General features: G+C 59.6%; 2 protein-coding genes across 5 annotated transcripts; one reads left to right on the top strand and one right to left on the bottom strand.

The window, feature by feature from the left end:
• Nucleotides 1-1,174: 1,174 nt before the first annotated feature.
• On the bottom strand, nt 1,175-14,480 carry SIMC1 (SUMO interacting motifs containing 1). Of its 4 annotated transcripts, none has more exons than XM_075009963.1 (10): nt 14,093-14,480; nt 8,549-9,271; nt 6,815-7,044; nt 6,126-6,195; nt 5,224-5,372; nt 4,694-4,876; nt 4,047-4,175; nt 2,490-2,646; nt 2,330-2,414; nt 1,175-1,549 (listed from the first exon to the last, which is right to left on the bottom strand). In XM_075009963.1, the coding sequence occupies exons 1-10, from the start codon at nt 14,183-14,185 to the stop codon at nt 1,332-1,334; spliced, it is 2,037 nt and encodes a 678-aa protein (XP_074866064.1). In that variant the 5' UTR covers nt 14,186-14,480; the 3' UTR covers nt 1,175-1,331. The 4 variants fall into 4 exon arrangements, with proteins under 4 accessions (XP_074866064.1, XP_074866065.1, XP_074866067.1 ...); XM_075009964.1 differs by having other exon boundaries at nt 8,870-9,271; XM_075009966.1 differs by having other exon boundaries at nt 9,008-9,271.
• Nucleotides 14,481-14,596: 116 nt separating this feature from the next.
• Nucleotides 14,597-22,614, top strand: THOC3 (THO complex subunit 3). Its single transcript, XM_075009968.1, has 6 exons — nt 14,597-14,871; nt 15,585-15,741; nt 17,557-17,761; nt 19,101-19,262; nt 19,345-19,445; nt 19,734-22,614. Exons 1-6 carry the CDS (start codon nt 14,689-14,691, stop codon nt 19,895-19,897), a joined length of 972 nt encoding a protein of 323 aa, XP_074866069.1. The 5' UTR covers nt 14,597-14,688; the 3' UTR covers nt 19,898-22,614.
• Nucleotides 22,615-25,158: the final 2,544 nt, after the last annotated feature.

Raw genomic sequence — 25,158 nt, 5'->3', positions numbered from 1 at the left:
ACAGGACCCGCTATTTACATTATTGCCATTTTACAGCCCACCCCAGGGGCTGGGAGGGTAAATCCCCTGGTGGGGGGGGTGGGGGCCGTGAGCGGGAGAGTGGGGCCATGTAAGTGGGAGAACAGCCAGCCTTTCCTTAGTGCCTGGCTCTGCCTCACCTAGGGTAGAGCAAGGAGGCAGCGGCAGCAAGGAACGAAGCGACCCTGCGGGGTGGGGGTGGCACTTCCCAGCCCTAGCTGCTCTCCCAGCTGCGAGTTGGGGGCCAGCTTGCTTTACCTACTGCCCTTGTCCTAAAGTCCACTGGCCAAATGGGAACCTGGATCAGCTGCTGCGCCCTCAGCTCGGGGGGGAGAGCTGGACAGCTTTGAACACTGCACCCCGGGACTAGACTTCTGCAGGAACAGATGCTGAGGCAGAAGTGACTGAGGGAGGCCTGGCTCCGGCTCCCTCCTCTGCAGGGGCAGGACACCTCAAACTGCTCTGGCCAGTAGTGAAAACTGTCCTCTATTACGTAGGACTGGAGGGCTGATAGAAGAGATTCCAGTCACTGGGCTGGTGCTGTGCAGCCGTATCTTGACAGCAACCTTTCCACGGCAGAGCGTCGAACTCTGCCCTCCAGGTACGACCGAGTGCCGGCGCTACTCTACTTTCTCAAGTCAGCACTAGCCCTGTCGACCAGCGCTCCAGTAAGGAATGCACGCAGATGCCCCGCTTTTCTCTGTAGGTGCTGCTTGGCAGCATTAGCTGGTCTTCTGTTAATCCACGGGCGCCTGGCGCTGAGCAAGCTCCCGGCTGTGTGGGGGAGGAAGGGCAGGGCTGAGGAATAGCGGTTCGTGTGCCACTCTCCCACTCGTGCCGGCGGTTGGTATGTGCAGCTGCTCCCTGGGAACCAGTGCCGCCTGACTGGGCAGCTGAAAGACCGCAAGAGCGACAGGCGCTCCCCTCTAATGGAGCGAGCGGATCTGCAACTTCTGTGGTGCCATCTCACAGGCCCCATCCTCAACCATTCTTGTATTTCCAGCCCCTGCCGCCGATAGCCGGCTGGAGCTGAACTACGCCAGCTCCATGTCCTCCCCCCTCAGAGTAGGCCAGCCCTGCTGTGGCAGGTGGCCTGATGCTCAGGATACAGCTCTAGCACGGGGGGGATTCAGTTACTGGGAGCTTGTGGGAAAAATCATCAACCAGGAAAATAATTTAATAAGATCTGTACAGACAGGCTGCAGAGGGGCAGCGCTGGACCTCTGCAGGTGGCCGTGGCCGGGGAGGAAAAGCCAGCTCCACGCTGTGCTGGTAGAAAGCTGCAGCACTCCCCAGTTCCCTCCAGCCTCCTGTCAGGTGGAGGTGGTGAGCAGCAGGGCTTGAAGCATCCGCACCTTGTCCTTGATCGGTTGGGGGAGGGGTTCCCCCAGGGTCTGCAGCAGCCGGCTGCTGAAGTCCTGGATGTGCAGGTCGATGTCCCCCGGGCTGATCCTGTCAGTGGCCTGTACTTTGGGTTTGGTGTTTGAAATGATTAAATCCATCCGCTCGCTGAGCGAGCTTCTCAAGTGCCCTGCAAAAGGAAAGGCTGGTACGGTCGGCCTGTCGTACGAAGGGGCGGGGGCAGGGTCTGGCCGCGCTGCGGTTGGTCAGGAGGAGGCGTCGTGCAGGAGGAGGCACGTACCCTCCGATCGCAGGCCACCTTTCAGCTTCTCCGTCCTGACCTACCGTGGGAGCGGGGTGTGCCCCCTCTGGGAGCTGCCCAAGGCTCTGGAAGGGAGGAGAGTTCCAGCCCCACTGAGGCTTTAAAATGCCTCCCCCCTTGGCCATCCTGCTAGGCCAAGTCTCTGCTGTGGGAGGCTTGGGGGGCAGGCTGTGGTGCTGGCAGGTGGAATTGATGCTATGAGTGCATGGAGCAGCGGGGTGGGGTGTATGCAAAGCCCATTGGCTGCAAGATTCACAGCGGGGAAGAGGCCTTTGTAAGTGTCCTGTTTCTGGAGCAGCCTGGGGTCACACCTCTCTTCCGCCGGGGAGCACAGCTGGCTGGCATGCCTCCCCTAATGTTGGCCAGGGCCAGAGCTGCAGGTTGATCCCTTCACAAAACACCTCGCAGTGCACGGAGCTGTACGACCTCAGGGAACAGGCCACTTCTTGAGGGCTCAGCTTTGGTGGTCTGGGCTGAACTGCCCCTTGGGAGAGGAGCTCTGCAGAACCCCCCCAGCTCTCTCCACTGAAAAGCGGTATCACAGCTGCCCTAGTGGGAAGGGGCTCCGGCCTGGGGCGGTCTGGCTGACTCGGGACGCACACGCTACGGCGGAGCCAGGCTCCTGGGCCGCTGACAGAGGCTGCTTACCCAGCACAACGTGGTGGTAACTTATCAGCAGTAAATTCAAGTGCTGCAGCATCTCCTCCCACCTTTGCCACATTACTTCTTGGTCCTGTGCAGAGAGATGGCACTTGATGACCGAGCGGGGTCTCTAGGCGAGGCAGGGGGCAGGGGGACTGGTAGCTACCTGATACTGCAGCAGCGGAGAGTCATGTCTCAGGAAGTACAGGACCTTGGGTGGCGACAACTGCAGAGCAGCGGGCGTGGCACAGCTGTGGTGGAACAGCAGCTCCAGCACCTTGCAGCGCAGGAGGTGGCTCTCCATGCTGGTTAAGAAGGCCTCCCTGGGAGAGAGGAGGGGAACTGGGTCGGACGCACAGGCAAAGGCAGCGTCTGAGCCACACGCCAGGCCCTGCCTGCCCCTGGGACGCAGCGGTGTGGGTCAGAGACAGCAGGGAAAGAGACTGAGTGGCCACAGCGCCCAACTACCCGGGCTGCTGGAGCGCCGAGTGCAAGGACAGCAGCCAGCAGCTTTCCCCAGCGCCGGCAGCCTGCCCCAGCTGCTCCCTTTCTCACCTCCGGGCCGTGCTGGCTCGCGCTGGGGACGGCGAAAGCAGACCCTTCGCCAAGCGAAGCTGCCTGCAGCCCGGCCAGGCTACCCGGGGCTGGGTTCAGCACGGGCCCTGGAACGTGCTCCCCCGGCCCGAGCGGCGCTGGGGCAACGGGCACGCCAAGCAGAACGTCAGACTGCCGGGCAGGGCTGTCCTGCTCTGCCTGCTCGGGTCCCTGCCAGAATCACAGGGGGTTTGAAATGGCTTTCAGGGTAGGGATAGCAGCAGACAGAACCAGGCCCCTGGGGCCTCCTGCTAGTGCCCCCGTGCTGCTCCGCTGCATTGGGGGCAGCAGAGTTTTGAGGGGCAGACTGATCTCTGTCCTGGGGAGCCGGTCCCTGAGAAGCCAGCTGGAGAGCTTCCCTGCACTGATTACTGGAGGGATGGGCAGTCCCCAGCGTCCCCTGTAAGCTGAGCACCTGGGTGGCCACCGCAGAGGCGCAGAGGCCGCCCAGGGGCTAGCAGCGTGCTTGTGTGTGTGGTGCACCTAACACTTATTCTGCATGTGGATGGAAAACGTTAGCCGCCGCATTGGCAGCAACGCCCCACCCCGTCCCACGAGAAGAAGGTGGAGAACTCCGCGGCTAACGGGTGCTCTCACCACTGCGGGACATGTGCAGAGCAGGCCAGCAGCCTGCGGGCAGCTGTGGGGCAGCTGGAGAGCCGGACTCTTACCTACGCTGCACCCGGAGCGCCCCCGCCTAGAACAGCGACCTGGAGAAGGCCTGCGCCCTGCGCTGTGGAAGGCGGTGAGTGGCTCAGCATGGCCAGGAGACCTGCCTGTGTCCCTGGGGCCAGGAAAGGGGCTGATTGCCTGGAACTGGTGTGGCCAGGGCCTAGGTTGGGCATCTCTCACGCACATGGAAACTGAAAGGGGCTGACCTGGTGCTGAAGCGCCCACTGATGTCTGCCACGACCATGCAGCCCTCGCCCAGCCGGGGGTGCCTCCCCCAGCACAACCGCTGTGGGGCTGCAGCTGATCCTGGGCATGATCATCAAAAGCAGCCGTCGCGCTCTCCCTCCCGCTGGGGCGCTGGCCGGCGCCGTTCCAACGGCGTGCGCTGCAGGGGGCTGGGGCGTACGCACCGGAGCCCCGCCCTTCCCAGCAAGGAAGGAGCAGGGCTGTGTCTCACCTTTGGCTCCTCAGAGGGATGTTCAACACGTATGGAAATATCACTTCGGCCATCTTATTGGTGCTGCAGTTGGGAGACATGTCCACCTCCGCGGCCATGGCCAGCATCCTCTGCAGGAGCAGCACCTGCCTAGGCCAGAGCACGAGCATAAGGCCATGGCCGGGCGCCTGCCTGGGGCTGAAGCGTAACAGCAGGTGGCCTCCTGCAACCTCAGAGGGCCAGGAGGTAAGTGCTGCTTCTAGTCTGCCCACAGCAGAGACTAACGTGACCGCAGCGGCCATGGGGGACTGACGGTAGCTTCTCGGGGACGGTGGTTGTTGTACGCCAAAGCCCCTGGCTCCAGCGTCCTCGGAAGCGGACTCCTCACGGTCAGGTGAGGGGAAACATACAGCTGCTGCTCGTGCCACCCCGCTTGCTCCCCAGAAGTCTGCCTCCCCCAGTGTGCGGCTGTCAGAGGATCCCTGGGGGCCCTCCTGGGGCAGGACAGGCTCCTGGCTGCATGCCTCACTCCCTTCCGGAGAGGGGCTTGAGCCTAGGCTACTGGCAGGCCGGGCCCCCGCACTGTGAGCACCACCTGGCTGGTGCTACTAGACACTGTCCTACTTGACGGGGAGCCCAGCTCCACAGCCCCAGCTGCCTCGGCTTACTTTTGGGAAAGGGGAGCTGGGAAGGTGCTGCCGTCGTCCGTGGCTGAGTTGGGCCTGGATCCGGGGCTGCTGTCGTCAGCCCTGGAGGAGTCCGACGAGGGACACGCTGCTTTGTGCCGCTGCTCCTGGGGCTGGGAAAATCCAAGTCCGGTCACGGCAGCGACCAGCCACTCGATCACCTCCCTGGGGCGGGAACAGGAATGCGAGTTGGGAGAGGCCCAGCTTTCCAGCGGTGCGTCCAAAGCCCTGGGGCCGCTCAGCCCAGCAGCGAAGGCCAAGGGTGGGGCGTGGGGTAGGACACAGCGGAGCTGGGAACCGCACAGCGCTTCAGAACCCCTGGGCCGCAGCACGAACGGCTCCTGGCCTGGGTGGTCTGTTCCCAGGTCCATGGGGCCAGGCGTTCCCAGCCCTCTCCCAGCAGCTGCTGTGCCGGGAGCCTCCTGCAGGGCCAGGTATCTGCTCTCTGGGCAGTCCGGATGCTTTACACCAAAGCTCCTGGGCGTGCAGCCCGCCCCCGGGCAGCGCCTTACTTGACGTTGCTGAAGCACTGGTCACAGGAGAGCACCTTCTTGGCGATGGACTTCTGCAGGAAGCGCAGCCGCAGGTTCAGCTGGAAATCGTCCTCCAGGGTCTGCACCACGTACTGCAGGAACAGCAGACGGCCCGGCAGCTTCTCCTCCTACGGGAGCAGAGCCAGTCGGAGATGGAGCCAGGCCCACGGGAGGGGCCCAGGCAGAGCAAGGAGCTTTCCTCAGGTAGCAGAGGCCGGTGGGAGAAGAAAGGGCAATCGCATCAGCTCAGGCAGTACCCTGGCTGGGGCTGCAGCCCTGCAGGGGATGGGGGGGAGCTGAGTGGGTGGAGGTAAGTGGGGTTCTAAACACCACCGCTGTCCCCGGCGAAGAAACAAGCACAGACGTGGCCGAGCTCACCCACCATCGCTGGTGGGGCTGTGAGGAGAAGCAGAGTGGCTGGACTCAGGCACTGCTCGAGCCACCAGTCCGATGGCCGGCAAAGGGCAGGGTGCAGCGCTCTGCGCTGCTGCTCCCACGTCCCAGCCTGTGCCGCTCCATGGCAGAGCGAGCCAGCAGGAACACGGGGGCCAACAGGAGCCCTGGCCAGCAGCATGGCAGGAGCTAAGCATGGCTGGGCTCTGTCCTTTCCCCATAACTGACCAGCAGCCTGAGCTACCCTGGGGAGGGCTCGCTGCACACCAGCTGCCTTGCTAGAGCTCCTGCAGGCGCGGGGGCGGCCTGGGTCTCTGCCAGGGCCTTGCTGTTGGGCTGAGAGCCAAAGGCTGCTCTGGGCTACTTGAAATGGCCCAGGAAGGTGCTGCTGCAGCATCCCCCTACTGCACATGGAGGGACCGAGAGAGTCACTGTGACCCCCTTTGCACAAGAAAAATACACTGACGTTGCCCACCCCCAGCCCGTACCTGTTCTTCCATAACATAGTGCAGCAGCTGCCAGTCCCATCCCACCAGGGCGGCGGTAGCTGGGTGCAGCCTGAAAGGAGACGTTGGCAATAGGTTACGGAACGAGGGGAGCCTGATGAAAGGCAAAGAGAGCCCAAGAACACAGCAGCCCGTCTGCCACTCACTGCTGGACCCCGTTTCCCCGGGGCTTTGCTCTGGGCCGGCCACCTCGTCCTGCAGCATCCTCCGCCCCGAGTACCCCTTTCCCTTCCTCCTGCTCCCTCTGCCCCTGCAGCTGGAGAACAGCCCGGCCAGGGCACTGGCACTGCTGAGCCTTTGGGCCGCAGAGTCTGCAGGCTTAGGAGCCTCGGGGCGGGGCAGCTCAGCTCCGGCTGTGGCGAAAGGGGAATCTGCACTGTCCCATGCAGAACAATCCAGGAGCTCAGGCCAGGTCCCTCCCATTCCGGCTGGCTGCTGCCATGCACGACCTTGTCACTGCCAGCTGAAGCAGAGTTGTAAGCCCCAGCCTTAGAATGGGCCCCACTGCACGGGAAACGTGCGGATGCGAAGTACTTACAGCCACTTTTCCAAAGCCCATTTTACCTAGTGCCTCCTGCTGGTCACATGCCCCCCCCCCCCATTTCTGGCTCCGTAGAACCAGCCGGCAGCACGGAGAAGCTGGGACCCAGGCAAATGCAACACACACACACATTTGAATTTTCATCAGCAGCACGTAGGCGTCCTTCAGCATCTGGCCAGCCTCCGAGCTCAGCAGGATGTTCCTGATCACGTGGGACACGATCTCCTTCGGCGGGTGGTGCTGGCAGGACACGAAGTCCATGAGGAACTGCAGTGTTCCCCTGGGGAAGTTCTCCTCCATGGTGCTGGAGACCATGCTGAGTTTTCTGCTGGGGATGGGCTGGGCCTTCAGGCGGGTGTTCTGTCAAGGCGATAAGACAGGACAGCCTGGTTTGCAGGGCACAGCAAGGGACAAAGAACCCCCCTCCCCGAGGGAGACCCCTCTATGACCGGGCGACTAGACCCAGCTGGTCGAGGCAGTGCCAGTTTGCACTGCCTTTACAGGTACAAGCTGCTGCTCTGGTGCCATGCTCTGTCCCTGCTGCTGAGCTGAGCGGGTGGCAATGGAGTTTGCTAGCACCAAGCTACACCTTAGATTGGCGTTAGCCTTACCCTACGCCCCCTCGAGGAGAATATTTTGGAAGGGGGGTGCACCACGATCTGCTGCTGGGTCTCAGGCTCATCCATCGCTCTACAAACGTTGAAACGTGTTATGGTTTCATGGATGTGGATTCACATTTACAAACCACTGAATAAAGTTTGTCCATCTGACAGACGTGTTTTCTCACATGCACCGGAAAGCTGCTTTCCCGTAGGAACGCAGCCGCAATTCCTTCCGTTCGGATTTCAGTACACAGGCTGGGGGCCCTCTGCTCGCAGGGATGAAAAGAGGGGCCTGGCATGAAAAGTTTGCTCATGCCCCCCGAAGAGGCAATGGATTTAGGACTCTCGGGGCAGGTCTAGATTGCTTGGTGTTGAAGGGGTCTCTTGTCTGGGACCGCTCCATAACCCAGGAGCAAGAAGGGTTCAAGGCAAGGGGCCTTGCACAGTCACTGAGGTGGGGCCAGCGTGGACAACTCCCCAGCCCCAGGAGCAGCAGTGTGCCCTCTGGTCACTGGGTCTTGGGAGGAGCATTGCCCGGATGGTCATTGCACACACACCCGGCCGCCTGTGCCCAGGGTCAGCATAGCTAACCACCGTCTCCCTGCAGCGAGCAAGCCATGCACTAGCTTTCGCAGCTGAACAAATGCCGCTCAGGCCCTGGGATAGCACAGATGCCTTGTGGCTCTGCCAGGGCCACAGAATGGACTGGCTTGGCCCCCAGGCACAAGAGCCATCTGAACAGGCCTCTGCTGGTGGGGTGCTCTTGCCTGGCTAGCCAGGCCACCGGGTACTTCACTGACTTGGCCGGAAAGGCTCATACCCCTCAGGAGACCCCGTTAAGGAAGTGGATTTCACAGGCTGGCTCAGCAGGGGCTGGGTTGTGCACGGGCCCCATTCGCTCAGCGCACACACCACGTTTTACCCCCTCTGCTGTCAGCAGGCAGGAGCAGGGACCCAGCTGTCCCCCGTCGGATGAGACTGTCCCAGGGGGAAGCCCATTGGTTCAAGACAACCTAAGCACAGGCAGCACGCAGAGCAGAGCAGAGCAGAGCAGAGCTGGCAGAAGACAGCCAGAGGAAAGGATGGGAAATCAAAGGGGCACATAGACAGCGGAAGAGGAGCCAGCACAGAGCAGAAGTGGTGGTGACCCACCCCAGAGATCTGGCAGTGCCTGGATTCTGCCTTGCTGCGAACAGGCGCTGTGAGCCGAGGGGGCAGAGCAGTGCCCTGCACCTGCATCCGGGGGGCGCTCGCGAGGTTACCTGCCGGCTTTCCTCATCCTGCACCACTCCCTGCAGGAACAAGTGATGCACCGGCATCCTCCTGAAATACCGCAGCTTATGCAGCCAAGCCTTACTGACAGGCCGCAGCCCAGCTGGCTCTGGAGGGTCCCGATTTGCTGCAGTCAGCCCCAGGCTACTGGGCTGCAGCCCGGGCTGCTCTGGGGACCTGCAGGCGCCAGAGGGAGAGCAGCCAGAGAGAGCTGGAGAATGGCTCGGAGTGGGGCGGATGGGCCCGTGTTCCAGGTCTTCCCTCCTCTGGCAGCTACTGTGAGATTCTCCAGTGCAGCTGTCCCAGGCTACCTGCCAGCTGCTGTTGCTGCTGCAGCTGCTGGGGGACAAGGAGAACATGTCCGAGTCCAGCTGGGGGCTGGCCAGGGAGCCCAGGTCACTGTTAAAGGTGGTGGAGCTGCTGCTGCTGCTGAGTTTGGGGCTGCCCACCGAGTGCGCACAGCTGGAGCCCAGGGAGAAGCTGCCTTCTGCGCAGGTGCCCTGGGCTCCATCCCAGGGGGCTCTGCAGCCTTGGGCTGGCTCTTCCTTCCCTTCACTCTTGATGGCCAAGAGGATGGGGTCCCGGGGAGGCGATGCGCACGCCAGGCTGGCCGGGAAGTCGGCTGGCCAGTCCTCCTCCCCCTCGGTCAAGTCAATCACATCCTGCGCGGCTGATTCCGAACACACGTCATCTCCCGTCAGATCAATGACTTCCTGGGGACAGACAGACTGCTGTTAGCAGGCCAGGGGGCACTAAGAGCTCAGGGCTGAGCCCCCATCCTCCTCTTGCCCTGCCGCAGGGCCCTGGGTTAACAAGCAGGCTGCAGGGAGGGGAGGGGAGGGGAGGGGAGGTGGTGCACACCCACCAGCCCCCTGTGATCACATGCAGCCCAGGGTCAGGACCTGCTGATGGTCACAGAGAAACCCATCCCCTGCTTGGCTTGAAACCCACCACTCCCCTCTGCCAGGGCAAAGCAACAGCTGAACTGTGCTTAGGACGCTCACCGGCTGGGGGCCTGCCTCACCCTAATCCCGGGGAGCAGCATCCGAGCGGTGATGACACCCGGGCCGGAGGCTCACTCTTTGCTACTCAGCTGCTGCAGGGTTCAGCTTCGGGGCCCCCGCCTGCAGCAGGGAGCATTGCCACCAGGGTTGCACTAGGAGGGGGACGTTCAACTGTGGCCAAATCCCCCAGTGCAGCAGCTCCAGGCTGGGCCAGCGCTGGGCGGGCAGCCCCACTCAGCAGTGTCCCCCTTGCAGAGGGGCCTGAGCACGGTGCATGGCGGCGTTGTCGCTGACCCCTGCGGAATGACAGCAGCTAAGGTGGAGGAGAGAGGAGACGAGCCAGGCCCTGCGGCTCCCACATGCACCCCAGGAATGCTGCCTCCCTGCCCTGCAGCACCAGCACAGACCCCTTTGTCCCCCGCTGCACTGGGTGGGGCCAGAGCTCTTAGCAAATGTCAGCCCTGGGACCCCCACCCCGGCCTCTGCTTCAGACAGCACCCCAGCTCTCACAGGGGCCACGTCTTCTGATGCCGCCAAGCCCCATGCCAGGCAGGTGAGCATCCCCCGGCACAACACGGCCAGCATGCACAGGCAGGGGGGCGTCCCAAGCCTGGGGCAAGGCATAGCCACTGGAGCACAGCACAGAAAGGGCAGGGCCCTGGGGGGCAAACACACAGGGCTCTAGCACCGTGTGTCTGCAGTGGGAAGATGGTGGCAAGGCCTTTGTGCCGGGGAGCTGAAGGGGCTGTCGAGAAAGCCACCCCACGAGGCAGGGACGTGACACTCAGAGCTGGGAAAGCCACCACTGGTGGTTGGTTTGGCCACCGAACAGGCAGAACAATGACCCGGTTCTGGGCTCTTCCTCCTGGAAGGGGCTGTGCCCCACCTGAGAGCAGATCCATCCTGGCTGTCAACCCTGCCTGGGCTCTTTCAGCCCTTGCAGGGACTCCAGCCCTGGGATCCAGCTCCCAGCACAGCAGATTTCACCATGTGCAACCTCCAGGGCCCTCTCTCACTCTGCTCTGTGAGTGCTATAGCACCAGGAAGGCCCTGGAGTTACACTGAGAGCCCCGGCACTGGACGGCAGGGTCCTGCAGACATGGCAAGAGAGATCCCAGGGGCTGATTTGGTCCCTGAGCTGCTCAGCCACGTGGGAGGTGAGAACATACTGAGCGAAGTGCTGACATTCAGAGGATGGAGGCTGTCAAGGGGGCAGGCCTGTGGCACCAGCCTTCTGAACGAGATGGGTGGCCCCTCTGCTCTGGCTGGGACGCACAGAGTCAGCCCCTGCAACCGATGAAGGCCTCCCCTGCGGAAGGCAGCCGGGCTGAGTAAATCTGCTCTCTCCCTCACCCCTGCAGTTCGGTCAGCATGCGGCCGGCAGAGCTGGGCTGGGGATTAGAGGTGCTAGTGCTCAGCTCGTCACCCAGCTGCTCCCTGCCCCATCCAGGCTTCCCAGCTCCCTCCCATCTCTGGCAAGAGATCCTGTCTCCCCCAGCTTCCCCACTCCCCCTTCCGCCAAACAGCTCCGCTGGGAAATCCAGCCCTGAGCCCTACGGCTGCACTGTCCAATTAGCTGGAGTTGGGACTGCAGCCTCCCTCCAAACCTACTTGCCCCTGAGTCAGCCGGCAGCGATCAGCATAGCAACCCCCACGTTCAGGCCCCGGTGGAAACGGCGCCCTCGGGGGCTGGGGAGATGAGCAAGCAGGGCAGGTGCGCAGCACGGAAGGGAAACCTGCCACTTACAGATCTCCGGGGCAGGCCTGAGGGGAAACCACGTCCTCCCAGCAGAGACAGTCCGGCTGACTCAGGGCTGCTCAGAGGAGCCAGACTAGGATATCTGAGAAACCAGCTGCGAGGGCGCCAGAACCCACCCTCTTGACTGAGCACACAGAGGGGCATTCAGGCACCTTTGTGCTCTCATGGTAGGGTCACTTCAAGAACAGTACGGGGATCCCAAAAGGCTTTGCCAGCTTTCCCACCACTGAGATGCAGCAACCCTAGGGCTCAGAGGGTCCGGTATGCAGCTGGGAGTACCTAGGGGTTTAGGAGGCAGAATGGAATTGCCCTGATTAGCAGGTAGCCAGGACACCAGAGTGTCAGAGGTCCCAGTGGCTCCACAAGCAGCCGAGTGCTCTCAGATCCTGGGGTTTTGAGTGTAAACCCTACTGTGAGACCTTGGGCTAGCTCCTCCCAGGGTCAGGGATCACCAGGCAGAACAGCCTAGCGGGAGGGGACAATGTGTGCACAGCCCTGCCCTGGGCCCCTGGGCAAGCGGCTGTACCAAACAGAAGCCCTGAGCCTGGGCTGAGCTCCTGCCTGTTGCCAACAAGGGGAGGAGAAGGCGTCCGACCTTCACAAGCCAAGGCACGGCCTGGCTCCTGTTCTCCTGCCACAGTAACTCCCCACAATGGAACCTCTGGGTGTTTGAAAGTTGCATCAGAACAGGCCAGCCAAGAGAGTTCCATCCAGGAGGCTCGGGACCTGCGCTGCTGTCCCTCGGGGGAGAGGCGGTGGGGTGCCGGGGAAGGCTCTAACGGGGTCACATCCAATGAGTACCAATGGGAAAGTGCATATCCACCGCTAACCTCGCCTCCAAAGGCCGTCGGGGATTGGGCCTCTCCTCAGTCCCATTCAGTGTTCGCATGCAGCCGCCAGGTGACCTGGGCAAGTGACGGACTCAGGGGTGAGCGACATGCAGACCACACGCAGGTCTACCTGTGCATCACTCCGCACAACCGAACCACTGCAAGGTGGCAGCGCCGGGAGATATGCAGGTAGGAGCAGTTGGACCCCAGTGATGTCTGTGAGCAGCGTTTTCTACCACCTCCAGGCGAGTACAAGGCTGTGTCCCGCTCTGGCAGATGCTGGGCTGGCCTCTGCCATACGTGTCTTTGTTCCCTCTCAGCTGGACAACAGCAGCGCAATCTACCTGGGCCTGTGGCATCGGCCCTTAGGAAACTCCCCTAGCACAGAACGCCCCAGTGTGTCTCTTCAGCAGCGTGGTTACTGCGAGGGCAAGAGAGCTGTCCTCCACTTCCTATGCTGGCTTCCTACAGAATATGGATACAAACTAAGGGCCCAATCCTTGTTTTCAAGGGACTTCGTAGCTTGGGACCAGGCCTGCAAAAAGCTCTAGGGTGAACTCTGCAGCTGACCTTCCTTCCACAGACACAAGCGAATTTTCTGCCCACAAAACAGAGCTGATACAAAGCTTGTCCTGCAATTAAGCACCATCCAAAACCTCCCACCTTCTGTGCCAAGTGCAAGGAACACACCTCCGACCTGCCTTCTCTAATGGACAGCACAGCCCAGACATGTACCAATGCCCTCCCAAACACTGCACACCCTCACCTTGGGAGAACAGATGAGAAATACCCACACCTGACAGATCCCAACCATCTTGCTCCACCCACCTGCCCCCCGGGGATGAGCTCAGTACCGGAACCCGCCCAGAATTGGCCACAATAAACAGCAGTGAGCCTCCAGAGAGCCTTTCCAGCCCTGGCCCCAAGGGAAAGCAGGTCTGCTTCCACCACCAGGTCAGTCCCTTGCTGCTTGGCTGCAGCTGCCAAAGAGGACGATGTTAGGCACCTGCTGGGGTGCCATGTCCAGTTCTGGCATCCACACTTCAAGAAAGAGGCTCAAAGGATTGGAGAGGGCTCAGGGAAGAGCCACAAGAACCAGCGAAGCGTTAGAAAACAAGCCCGAGAGAGCGGCCAGGAGCTACTGAGCTAAACACAGACACAGCTACGGGGTGACTTGCTCACACTCTGTGAGCAGTTAGATGGGGTCTTGGACATACCAGCCAGAGACAAGATCCAGGGTCTGGAAGCTAGAGGCACACACATTCAGACTCGAAATAGGTGGCAAGCTGCAAGAGTGAGGGTAATTAACCGGGGGACCACCGACCGAGGCTGTGGCAGCAGACACTCCGTCGCTGGCCACTGTGAAACCAAGAGCACAGGAAAAAGGCGAAACTCTCTGCAACCACTGCCAGGGATTTGAAGGGGAAATGAATTCAAAGAACCCTCTGGCCTGCAGGTCAGCCGCCATGATCACCAGGACCCCTGGGGCCCCAAGTCAGGTATGGATTTATGAAGGCCAGCCAGGCGGGAGAGCCGGGGGCCTGTCTGGGACAAGGCTGCTGGGCTGGGTGTGCGGTGGGCAGGCACTCTGGGGACGGGCAATGAATGGAGGGTGTATGTGGAAGGGCGGGGGCTGGGGACAGCTGGAGGGCAGGGGCTGTGGGAGAAAGATAAGTGGAAGCAGGGGGCTGAGGGGGTGTTTGGGGGGCTGAGGGGCAGCGGCTGTGGGGGGACAGGAAGAGGAGTGTAAACAGAAGGGCTGAGGGGGCGTTGGGGGCTGTGGGGGAGGGAGTCCCTGCAGTGTCCGCGGGGCGGGGCGGGGCGGGGCTGCGGGGTCCGTTGCTGCCCCGGGGGTGCCGGGCAGGGCTGGGGGCTCGCGGCCCGCCCCGCCCCGCCGGAATCGCGCCATGTGTGCGGGCCGGGCCCGTGACTGTGACTCACCGCGCGGCGCGGGGGCCGCTGCCTGGTCCGGGGGCGCGGGGAGCGGCCCCCCTGCGAGCCCGAGTCGCACATACGAGCGGCGCCCGCGGCCATCGCCTCCCGGCCGGGCCCATGGGCGGGCCCCGCGCTGGCCCCGCCCCGGTGCCCGGAGCAGCGAGCCGCGCCGCTTCCTCCTGCCCGCGGGGCACAGGGAGCTGCGGGCAGGGCGGCCTGTTACGCGCCCGGCAGTGCCCGCGGCGGCGGCGGCGGGGCGCTGGGGGAGGGCAGAGGCAACGCCCCGACTCTCCCCCCGCCCGGCGGCACACGGCGCCCCGGGATGTTGATCTGCCGCCGCCTGAGGTTTTCGGTGGCTCGTTTTCAGCCCCACACCGGGGCTGCGGCGGGGGCACAAGCGGCACTGGGGCGGGGCGGGGCGGGACCGGACCGAGCCGGGCTCGGCGCGCGCCCCTTGCGCCGGACGTTGCGGCGGGAGACGCCCCTCGCCCCGGAAGCGGAAGCGGAAGCGGAGCGCGCCCTCCGGGGGCAGAGGTTGGCCGGGCCGGCGCCTCGGCCTCCGCTGCCCCGGAAGTGGTTGCCGGCCCGGCCGGTCGGTTGCCATGGCGCTCTCCCCGTACGTGCTGGCCATGCAGGACCTGTTCCGGGCCAACACGCGCAGCCGCGAGTTCCCGGCGCACGGCGCCAAGGTGCACTCGGTGGCCTGGAGCTGCTGCGGCCGCCGGCTCGCCTCGGGCTCCTTCGACAAGACGGCGAGTGTCTTCGTGCTGGAGAAGGACCGGCTGGTGAGCGGCGCCGGGGCCTTCCCGCTGCGGCCCGCCGCGGCCTTGCTCCGTGTCCCCGCCGCTCCCCTCCTTGTACCCCGGTGAACTGCGCCCCCCCACCCCGCCGCTTTCCCGTCTCCTGGCCCCGAGCTCCGCTGCCTCCGGGTCCCTCCCGCCCCCCCGGTGGCCGCAGAGAGCCCGGGCGGGCGGGGGGGGCTGCTGGGGCTGCCCGGGCGGCGCCCCGCCGTGCCCTCGTGGGGCCAGCGCGGGCTCCCGCTGTGCGGGCTGGGGCGGGGGGAGTCCCAGCGCCTCGGGCCTGCTGGCACCGCGGCGTCAGCCCCAGGCAGCGGTCCGTGCGGGTGTTCAAGGGCTCGTCCCGGGCGCCCGGCACGGACACGCGCACCGGCAGAAGCGGCCCCTGGCTGCCCGCAGGTGGGAAGCAGTTTCGCGGGAGCGTGCTGGGCCCCCGCTTCTGGGGGAAGTGGGAGATGCGGGTTTGCCTTCCCAGTCCCCCCCACGCGTTCGGTGTGATCCTGGGCCAGGCTTGGTCTCCCCGGGTCTCAGGTTCCCCTCTGCAAAGTGGGGCACTGAGTGTTTTCTTACCTCACTGGGAAGACGGAGAGTAAACAGCTGCGGGCACTTGTGTAAAGCCGGTTTCCTGAAGGCGTGTGGCAGCACTTTGTTAAGCCTGGTTGTCTGATGGCTTATGGGGCGGGGGGGTCACCTACTTCTAGGTGAAGGAGAACAATTACCGTGGCCATGGAGACAGCGTGGATCAGCTGTGCTGGCACCCGAGTAACCCAGACCTCTTTGTTACTGCATCTGGAGATAAAACCATCCGTATTTGGGATGTCCGCACCACGAAGTGCATTGCTACTGTGAACACCAAAGGTAGGTGCTAATGCGAGGAGATCAAAGAGCCAGCACATCTCAGCAGAGTTACAAATACTGCTCCTTTTTGCAAATGCATCCTGCTCCCAACGTGGACTGCGAGTGAATTAGGGAAACTCTGAGCGCTTTACATCACGTTTCTATGGCAGCTGCGTCTTTCTGGCTTTTAGTACCAAATTATAACCATACGTGTTACTGCTTTATTCAGTGATGAGCTTTTGTGGGGCAGACCCACTTCTTCAGTGGGTCTGTCCCACAGAAGCTCATGGCCAAATAAATCACTTTGTTAGTCTTTAAAGTGCTCCATTTCTGCTGCTTTGTTTTGTTGGAGTACAGACTAACACAGCCACCTCTCTGTTACTATTCATACATGATACCGTTTTCAGGGAGAATTTGTGTGTGTACCCAGGATTAGCCACATTGAGCAGTGTTGAACGTGTGCATGTTAGCACTGACAGAGGTGCACTTGGTCCTAGACTGTCAGAAACTCTCTCTAGTATGTGTGGCTCCAGGGTGAAGGGATAGAGGTTGGGGGAAAAGTTGAGTCTTGCTCAGACTCTTCTGTTTTTGATGTACCTTTGCTTCTAAAGTTAGGGTCTGTATTGTTTCCAGTCAGTACATAGGTGCTGAGGATGCTGCAGCATCCCCTGGCTTGAAGTGATTTCCCTCACATATGGGGTTTACAGAAGTGACAGAGAGAGAGCCGTGGTAGTCTGTGTTCTATCAAAATAAAACAGCTGTTGTGTAGTACTTTAATGATGAGCTTTTGTGGGACAGACCCGCTTCTTCAGATCACAGCCATACCAGAACCGACTCAATGTATAAAGCACAGAGGTCCAAAAATTGTTATCGAAGTTGGCAAATCAGAAGAGCGGAGAGATGGGTGTGGGGACGGGGGAGTGAAGAATTAGGTTGAACTTCAAAGTATGTGAAAGAGGCCTTTTAATGGGTCAGGTAATTGCTGTCCCTGTTCAAACCACGTGTTAATGTGTCCAATTTGAATATGAATGTTAGTTCTGAGCATCCCCTCTGTAGACATTTGTTAGAGTCTCTTTTCAGTGGAACACAAACTCTCAGCTCATAACACAATGGCCCACTCTATTAAAGTGCTGCCTGACAGGTTTGTGTAGTTGGAGATCTTTGATGTCTGCTCTGTGTCCGTTCATTCTTTGGCAAAGAGCGTTTGCAGTCTGTCCTATATACATGGTTGTGGGCATTGTTGGCACGTGGTGGCATATGGGGCGTTAGCTGAGGAACAGGAGAATGTGCCCCAATTCTGTAATTAACATAGTTAGGTCCAGTGATGATGTCTTCAGAATAGATAAATGGACGAAGCTGGCAACCGGGCTTGTTGCAAGGAAAAGTTCCAGGATCTGTAGCATTGTGGTATAGCCTATGATTTACAGTATAGTTCAATGGCTGTCAGCACCCCTGCTACACAAATTGTTCCAGCACCCGTGTCAGTAATCTGTAACGATTTGTTGAATGACTTTAGCATAGAGCAATGGCTGAGCGGGGAGATTTGGCCTGGCAAGAGACATGCAACAGAAGTAATTGTGATGCTTTGTTTTGAAGCCACAGTTTTGTTAATTTCCCATAAAACATGTGTAGTTATGGAACAGGTAAGCAAGCAAAGCTAGGTCTTTTTTTTTTAAACTTGTCATTGTTTTTGCTACTTAAGGCACAAGGTTTGTGGGGACAGAAATGGGTCTCGGGTTAAAAATACAGAAGTCTGTCTGTAGCATCTGAGTGGTTCTTGCCCTTGTTAATGGGGCTGGGTGACAATAGGATCTGAGGCACTCTCTTCCCTCCCAGGGGAGAACATTAATATCTGCTGGAGCCCTGATGGCCAGACCATTGCGGTGGGGAATAAGGACGATGTGGTCACCTTCATTGATGCCAAAACACATCGCTCCAAAGCCGAGGAGCAGTTTAAATTTGAGGTGAATGAGATTTCGTGGAACAATGATAACAACATGTTCTTCCTCACCAATGGAAATGGCTGCATCAACATCCTCAGGTACTTCCTGGCCTGACCTCTAGTGGCTGTCTGCCTCTTACATCTCCTGCCCTGTGCCCTCTGTCTGGGTCTCTGCACTCAGTTATTTCCTTGTCATGACTCTTGTACAAACTGATAGCCTTGGCAGTAGCTGAGGGGTATAGCGTGGCCTGCTTGGGGCCCGTGTGCTGAGATAAGCTGGCTGGTAGACAAGGCTGAGAGCTTCCTAATGAGTCTGCTGCTCTTTGATCCCTAGCCCTCCTTGCTGAGGAGGGATGTTGACTTGGGCACTGTGAATAGTACAGTGTAGGGTCCCCTAAATCCCGATCACGTCCCTGCCTGAGGCTGCAGGCAAGTGTTTCTGGGTGCAAATACTGGTTGGTTGGAAGTTTGTAACTCGGGGAGTTCCTGTGTAGGTAGTGGGGTTTGTGATGAGCCAGGGAAACCACACAGTGAATTGCCTGCCATGTGCAAAGGTTGCACAACTCTCAAGGTCCATCGGTGGCTGCTGGATAAGATGGTCTGGGGAGCAAACACCATGCTCTGGGTGTCCCTAGCCTTCGAGTGCCGGAAGCTGAAATTGGACAATGGGGCAGATCACGCTATAGTTGCTGTTCTGCTCATTCCCTCTGAAGCAGCTGGTGTTGGCTGCTGTCAGAAGGCAGGCTACTGAGCTAGAGGGGCTGACATGGTCTGGCCATTCTTACAGTGCTGTGTCCTTGTAGGACAGGCACCATCAGAAGTGATTCAGCTGCTATAGCCCATGTAGACTGATGCTCAGTGCAGAAGCTCTTGGCTTGGCAGCCCAGCTGCATACTGATGTGGTGATGGTCAGGGCACACAGCCTCCCTCTGTGGAGGGTGCTTGGTGTGTTGAGGTTCAGGGTTCCCCAAGTACTGCACCCCATTCGCAGGCAGGAGTGACTCTCACTCAGCAGGCAGAACAGGAAGTTTATGAGGCAACTGAGGCCCAGCTCAGCACAGAGGTGTCAGTACAGCCGGCAGAGACAGTCATTCCAACCCCTCCTGGGGAGAGGAGCCCGAGGGCCCCCCCAGCTGGGGTGTAGCTTCTCCCCTCGCCAGGCTGGCTGCCTTCCCTCCCTCTCCCCCCAGCTTCCAACTGCCCCTCCGTTTCAAACCCAGCTGGGCTCCTCCCTGTTCTTTGTTCAGGACAGAGGTGTTACCTGCCAGCCTAGGTTACAGCCCCAGGGGTCATCCTTAGCCACTGGGAGCTGCTCTGCCATCTCGCACATGTCCGACCTGACTGTCACACGCATCCCCCACTCCATCACACTTGGGCCCTGCACTGTTGATGAATGGGCTCTTTCATCTTCTCCCTGCTCTCTCCTGTCTGTCTGCAGCTACCCGGAGCTGAAGCCCATTCAGTCTATCAATGCGCACCCGTCAAACTGCATCTGCATCAAGTTTGACCCCATGGGGAAGTACTTTGCTACGGGAAGCGCAGATGCTCTGGTCAGCCTGTGGGACGTGGACGAGCTGGTGTGCGTGAGGTGCTTTTCTAGGTAGGCGACCTTGCCCTTGTGCATTTCCCAGCCCGGCTCTGAGACAGGAGATTTCTCACTGTCTCCTCACCCTGTGCTGCAGGCTGGACTGGCCCGTGAGAACGCTGAGTTTTAGCCATGATGGGAAGATGTTGGCCTCGGCATCTGAGGATCACTTCATCGACATTGCTGAAGTGGAGACAGGTAACTCCTCGTAACCATGGTGCAGGGTCAGGGCCCCGCTGAGGAGCGGCGGGTGCCGGGGGGGTCTGGCTGGAGGGAGAGGATCTGTGTGTAGGGGAGTGGGCATTGGGCCTGCAGCAGCAGGCTTGGCTGGATCCTGTTGGTTGCAGTCTTTTTTAGGAAGCTATACGGCGTCTTTTGCCGTGTCTCAGAGCACCTCAGGAGAGGAATGTGGAAGGTGGGTTTTCACTGCCCCCCCCCGGCAGCTGCCCCAGGCCGGGTTCATGGGTACTGTCCTTCTTGCTGCAGGGGAGAAGCTATGGGAGGTGCAGTGTGAGTCCCCCACCTTCACCGTGGCCTGGCACCCAAAGAGGCCTTTGCTGGCCTTCGCCTGCGATGACAAAGACGGCAAATATGACAGCAGCCGGGAGGCAGGCACCGTCAAGCTCTTCGGCCTCCCCAACGACGCGTAATGGGTCCCTGAGAAGGGGCAGTGAGGAGGGCTCTGTACTGCCAAAGCTTTCCCTCTGCCGATAAGGAAGCTCCGTCCTCCTCTGCCAGCACCCTGTACTCAGGAGCCTTTGTACACAGCAGCCTTCAGCCTAGCAAGAACACAGAGGCGGCTGATGCACTCCCTCTGCCTGTCTCAGGACTGTCTCTCCCCTTCACCGCCAGGAGGCAGAGAGACACATTCACAAGTCTGGTAGCCAGAGAGGGACAGTCCCCATAATCTGACTGCTCAGGATGGACTCTCTCTGGAAAAGAAGCCCCAGCCTGTAGTTGCCCCAAAAGGACCTAGCCGGCAGTGGCTGACCCCTCTGCTGCTAGAACTGCTTGTGCATAAGCTTCATGGTTGTCCTCTTCCTTCCCAAGCCCCACTCCCAGCAGCGTGGCTGTCTCCTCAGCAGGCCCCAGTGCATCCCTCCCCTTTGGAGAAGGGTTTTGTGTTGGGCTGGTATGTGCCCAGACCGGGGTGGGCGGCTGAGCCTGCGCTGCGTGCGCCAGTGACGGAGGTGAAACTACTGGGCGAGGGGCACGGTATGACTTGGGGGAGGGGGTCTTTTTTGTATGACTTTTTGTAATTTTGATAAATCTCTCGGTAAAGAGAGGCAGGCCTGGCTGTCCGGGAGTCTGCAGTGCATGGTGTGTGCAGAGGCTGGTGCCGGCTGCTCTGCAGGGTGTCTGCCCTGTACCATCGGCCAGCTGTCTGCAGAGGCTAGGGGTCTGTGTGGTCCTCTATAGCCCACTGGCAGGTGCTGAATGAGCCACCTGCTCCATGGCCTCCCAGAGGATCTCCAAGCACTTCCCAGCTAGCAAGGGGCTAGGCAGGGGTATGCCGAGAGCCCCCACTCAGAGGTGTGCCCATGGATCTTGCTGCAAAGAGAGGCCCGGGCTGCTCTCGGTCATGGAGGTGGGTATGGAGTCTGGCTTATGGGTCCATTCCTGTGCCTTGTCCGTATCCTCAGCCTGCTCTTTCTGGGGCTGCCAGAGCCTGGGTTGGAACTTGGCCCCTTCCTTCCCGGTAGAATATCCACCCAGGCTGCCTGGGGTCCCGGTGTCTTGCACAGACTGGTCCTGTGCCATGTTTACACTAGAGGGCAGGGTGTCCCCGTTGTGCTATCTGCGTGGCAGGGCAGGCTGGCGGCTCATCTCCCCAGGCTTGTTCGACCCAAGCAGGCGCGTTCCTGGCTTGTACGCACCAGGGCAAAATCTGGGCCCGAGCCGAGAGCGGAGGTGGTGGCTGGACTTAAACGAGGGGTGGGGACCTTCTTTCTCCCAGGGGCTCCTGGCCTGCAGAAGAGAACCGATTCCGGGCCACACACGGCCCCAGGGAGAGAGTCCAGTGATTTGGGGCTTCCTCCTGCAGCCTGGTTGGGGCATATTGGGGATGGCGCATGGAGGCTGGGGGGGAATTTCAGCAGTTAAATTAAGTGGAGGTTCCATCCCCGGCTTAGACGTGCCAGCCCTTTCCTCCAGCCAGCTGCTCTGGCTCTCTCTCCCCAGCCCCCTGCTAGGAGCAGCTGGCAGCTGTGATGGCCGTGTACTGTGCTCCTCTCGGACCATGGCTTTCAGCAGCCAGCGGGTGCTGCCGGCATTTCCCGCTAGCAGGGAGCTGCTGCCCCCCCAGCTCTCGGCACCTCCCAGGCCTTGTGGGATTAAGTGCTCCAGAGCCTGAGCTGGGCAGGGCTGGGGCTGCTTCTAGCTGGTGGAACTGCAGCCCAAGGGAGGAGTGGCAGCAGCCGCACCTCTTCAAATGCTAATGGCCCAAGCTGTGCCTGCCCTGCAGCCTTCCTCCCCCCGCGCTGCCCTCTGCGGCAGTGGGCACCTCCTGCCAGCAGTGACAAGGGACTGGCAGTGCAGTTCTCCCGGCCCACCCTGTGTCCAGGAACCAAGCGCTGCCGTTTGCCATAGTTCCCCAGAAGTGTGGTTGTCTCTGGCCCTCCGCGGACAAGGGGAGCCTGGCTGGGGTGGGCCGTGGGTCAGCAGCCGCTGTGGAGGGGCCTGTCTCTCCACAGCTTTGCGGGCACTCTTTGTAGCAGCTGCCTCAGAGAAAAGCTGGGAGCAAGTGGGGCTGCAGGAGCTTGTGCCTTGGGCAGCAAAGACCTGTAGTGCAAGGACAGAGGAGCTGGGAACCCCCTCCTCCCCACAGTGCCCACTGCTGGGAGAGGCCAGGTCTTGGGGAGCCAGGAGCAGCTGCCTGCCAGTGCCCCCCGTTTGCTCCGTACAGTGCCCCCTGCTAGCCTTGCTCTCGTTGACGAGTGGCTCTGAGGCGTTCTGCTGAAGGGAGACGCAGGTCCTCGCTTACAAGATTGGCAGGGGTGGGTGGCGGTGCGCTCCCGGCAGCAGGGCCGAGCCAGCCTTGAGCACGTGGCTCTGAGGGCAGGTGCCAGCAGGGGGCAGCACGGTGCAGTCTGCGCTGCCGCTGGGCAAGCCCAAGCCCTGAACGCTGCAGCTTCTGGCGTGCGACCCTGCGTACCTACGCCCAGCCTGGCGACGGTGTGTGGGTGCTCCAGGGTGTGCCTCGAGCTGCTGGAATCTGCTGCCTTCTCCCATGCCTGGGGAGCAGCCCTGGGCTGGGCAGAGGCCTGGTAGGCTGGTAATCCCAGTGGGAGCAGGACTGCTGGATACAGATCTCACTGCGCTGGTACCTGCCCTGGTTGTGGGTGCGGGGGATGCAATTTGTTCTGTGCCTGTAGGCCGGGGGAGCGGGTGGGGGGCATACAGCTCTGGGGGCCTCTGTGCTGTTCATACTAAACTGCAGGGGAGCGGGCCCAGATGCTAGGAGAGGGAGAGCTGTGAGCCAGGACAGCGGAGAGGTGGTCTGCACACGTCTCTGCTAGTTAGTGTGTGACCTCGGGGGAATGGTTGTGCTGCTCGGTGCCTCGGCTCCCCTTCTGCCTGTTGGCTTGAGGGCCGCTGAAGGTTTGTACCCTGCTTTGGCCGCTGGGGCTGGAGTCGGGGTGGGCACAGTGCACTTGGAACCAGCAGGCCAAGTGGCGTGTGCAGCCAGCTTGTGTTCAGAAGCTGGGCTAGGTCGGGTCCTGGAGGTCATGTGTGTGCACCCTGCAGGGCTGGGCGTGTTCAGAGCCCATGAGACATGCGTGTTGCCTCGCATGAGGTTCATGTGCTGCTCTCGGGCCTCTGCCGTGCTGCTATTAGGCTGTTCCATCAGCCATACTGTCAGCTACCAATGCAGCTTGTCCCCCATTTGCAGCGGCTGCTGTCTGTCAGGCAGCTGGGATGCTAATGCCAGCCCCCCAGAAGCCTCATTAGCCTCTGCACTGTGGCCCCCACAAAAACAGCCATTACTGGGTTGGACAAAGGTCCGTCTAGCCCAGCACCCCGTCTGCCGACCACAGCCAGTGCCAGGTGCCCCAGAGGGGGTGGACCGAAGACAATGATCAAGCGTCATGTCTCCTGCCATCCATCTCCAGCCTCTGACAAACAGAGGCCAGGGACACCGTTCCTACCTCCTGGCTAACAGCCTTTTATGGACCTAAACTCCATGAATTGATCTAGCTCTTCTTTGAACTTTCTTAGAGTCCTAGTGTTCACAGCCTCTGGCAAGGAGTTCCACAGGTTAACGATGTGCTGAATGAAGAAGAACTTTCTTTTATTAGTTTTAAACTTGCTGCCCATTAATTTCATTTGGTGTCCTCTAGTTCTTCTATTATGGGAACAAGTAAATAACCTTTTTTTATTCACCCTCTCCACACCGCCCATGATTTTATACACCTCTATCATCTCCCCCCCAGTCTCCTTTTTCCTAAACTGAAAAATCCCAGCCTCTTTAACCGCTCCTCATTTGTGACCCATTTCAAACCCCCTAATCCTGTTAGTTGCCCTTTTCTGAACCTTTTCTAATGCCAAAATACCTTTCCTGAGGTGCTCTCGAGGCACTGTTCAAGATGTGGGCGTACCATAGTTTTATAAACGGGCAGTAAAATGTTCTTTGTCTTATTTTCTATCCCTTTTTTTTTTTTTTTTTTATAATTCCTAACATCCTATTTGCTTTTTTGACTGCCGCTGCGCACTGCGTGGATGTTTTCAGAGAACTATCCACAATAACCCCAAGATCTCTTTCCTGATTAGTTCTAGCTAAATTATCCCTTACCTCCCGTCATATGGATTGTATACTTGGGGCTATTTTTTCCAATGTGCGTTACTTTACATTTATCCACATTAAATTTCATTTGCCATTTTGTTGTCCAGTCACTCAGTTTGGTGAGATCTTTTTGATGTTCTTCACAGTTTGTTTTCGTCTTGACTATTTTTAACAGTTTAGTCTTGTCTGCAAACTTTACCACCTCGCCACAGCTTCCCCTTTCTCTAGATCACTTATAAGTTGAGTAGGATTGGTCCTAGGACTGACCCTGGGGGAACACCACTCATTACCCTTCTCCATTCAGAAAATTTACCATTTATTCCTACCCTCTGTTTCCTGGTTTTTAACCAGTTCTCAATCCATGAAAGGATCTTCCCTCTTATCCCATGACAGCTTAATTTACACAAGAGCCTTTGGTGATTGACTGTGTCAAAGGCTTTCTGGAAATCCAAGTATACTATATTGGATCCCCCTTGTCTACATGTTTTGTTAACCCCTTCAAAGAATTCTAATAGATTAGTAAGACATGATTTCCCTTTACAGAAACCATGTTGACGTTTGCCCAACACTTTTCCCCAAATACACAGGCTGCAGTACTGTGCTGAGGTCCCTGGCAGTGCCCCTGCCTGGCCCTCGAGAGGGAAGGGCTGGGCTGCCAGATTGTACATAAGAATGGCCATACTGGGTCAGACCAAAGGTCCATCCAGCGCAGTAGCCTGTCTGCCAACAGTGGCCAGTGCCAGGTGCCCCAGAGGGGGTGGACTGAAGAGAATGATCAAGCGACTTGTCTCCTGACCTGACAAACAGAGGCCAGGGACACCATTCTTACCCGTGGCTAATAGCCTTTTATGGACCTAACTCCCATGAATTTATCTAGCTCTTTCCTAAATTCTGTTATGGTCCTAGTGTTCACAGTCTCCTCTGGCAAGGAGTTCCACAGGTTAAATATGTGCTGAGTGAAGAAGAACTTTCCTTTATTAGTTTTAAACCTGCTACCCATTAATTTCATTTGGTGTCCTCTAGTTCTTGTATGATGGGCACAAGTAAATAACTTCTCCTTATTCACCTTCTCCACACCCATCATGTGCCCCCTCAGCCTCCTCTTTTCTAAACTGAAAAGTCCCAGTC

The sequence above is a fragment of the Carettochelys insculpta genome, chromosome 15 (genome assembly GCF_033958435.1).
Source record: "Carettochelys insculpta isolate YL-2023 chromosome 15, ASM3395843v1, whole genome shotgun sequence".
In the NCBI taxonomy this organism is placed as follows: Eukaryota; Metazoa; Chordata; order Testudines; family Carettochelyidae; genus Carettochelys; species Carettochelys insculpta.
This window is presented reverse-complemented; position numbering and strand designations above follow the sequence as displayed.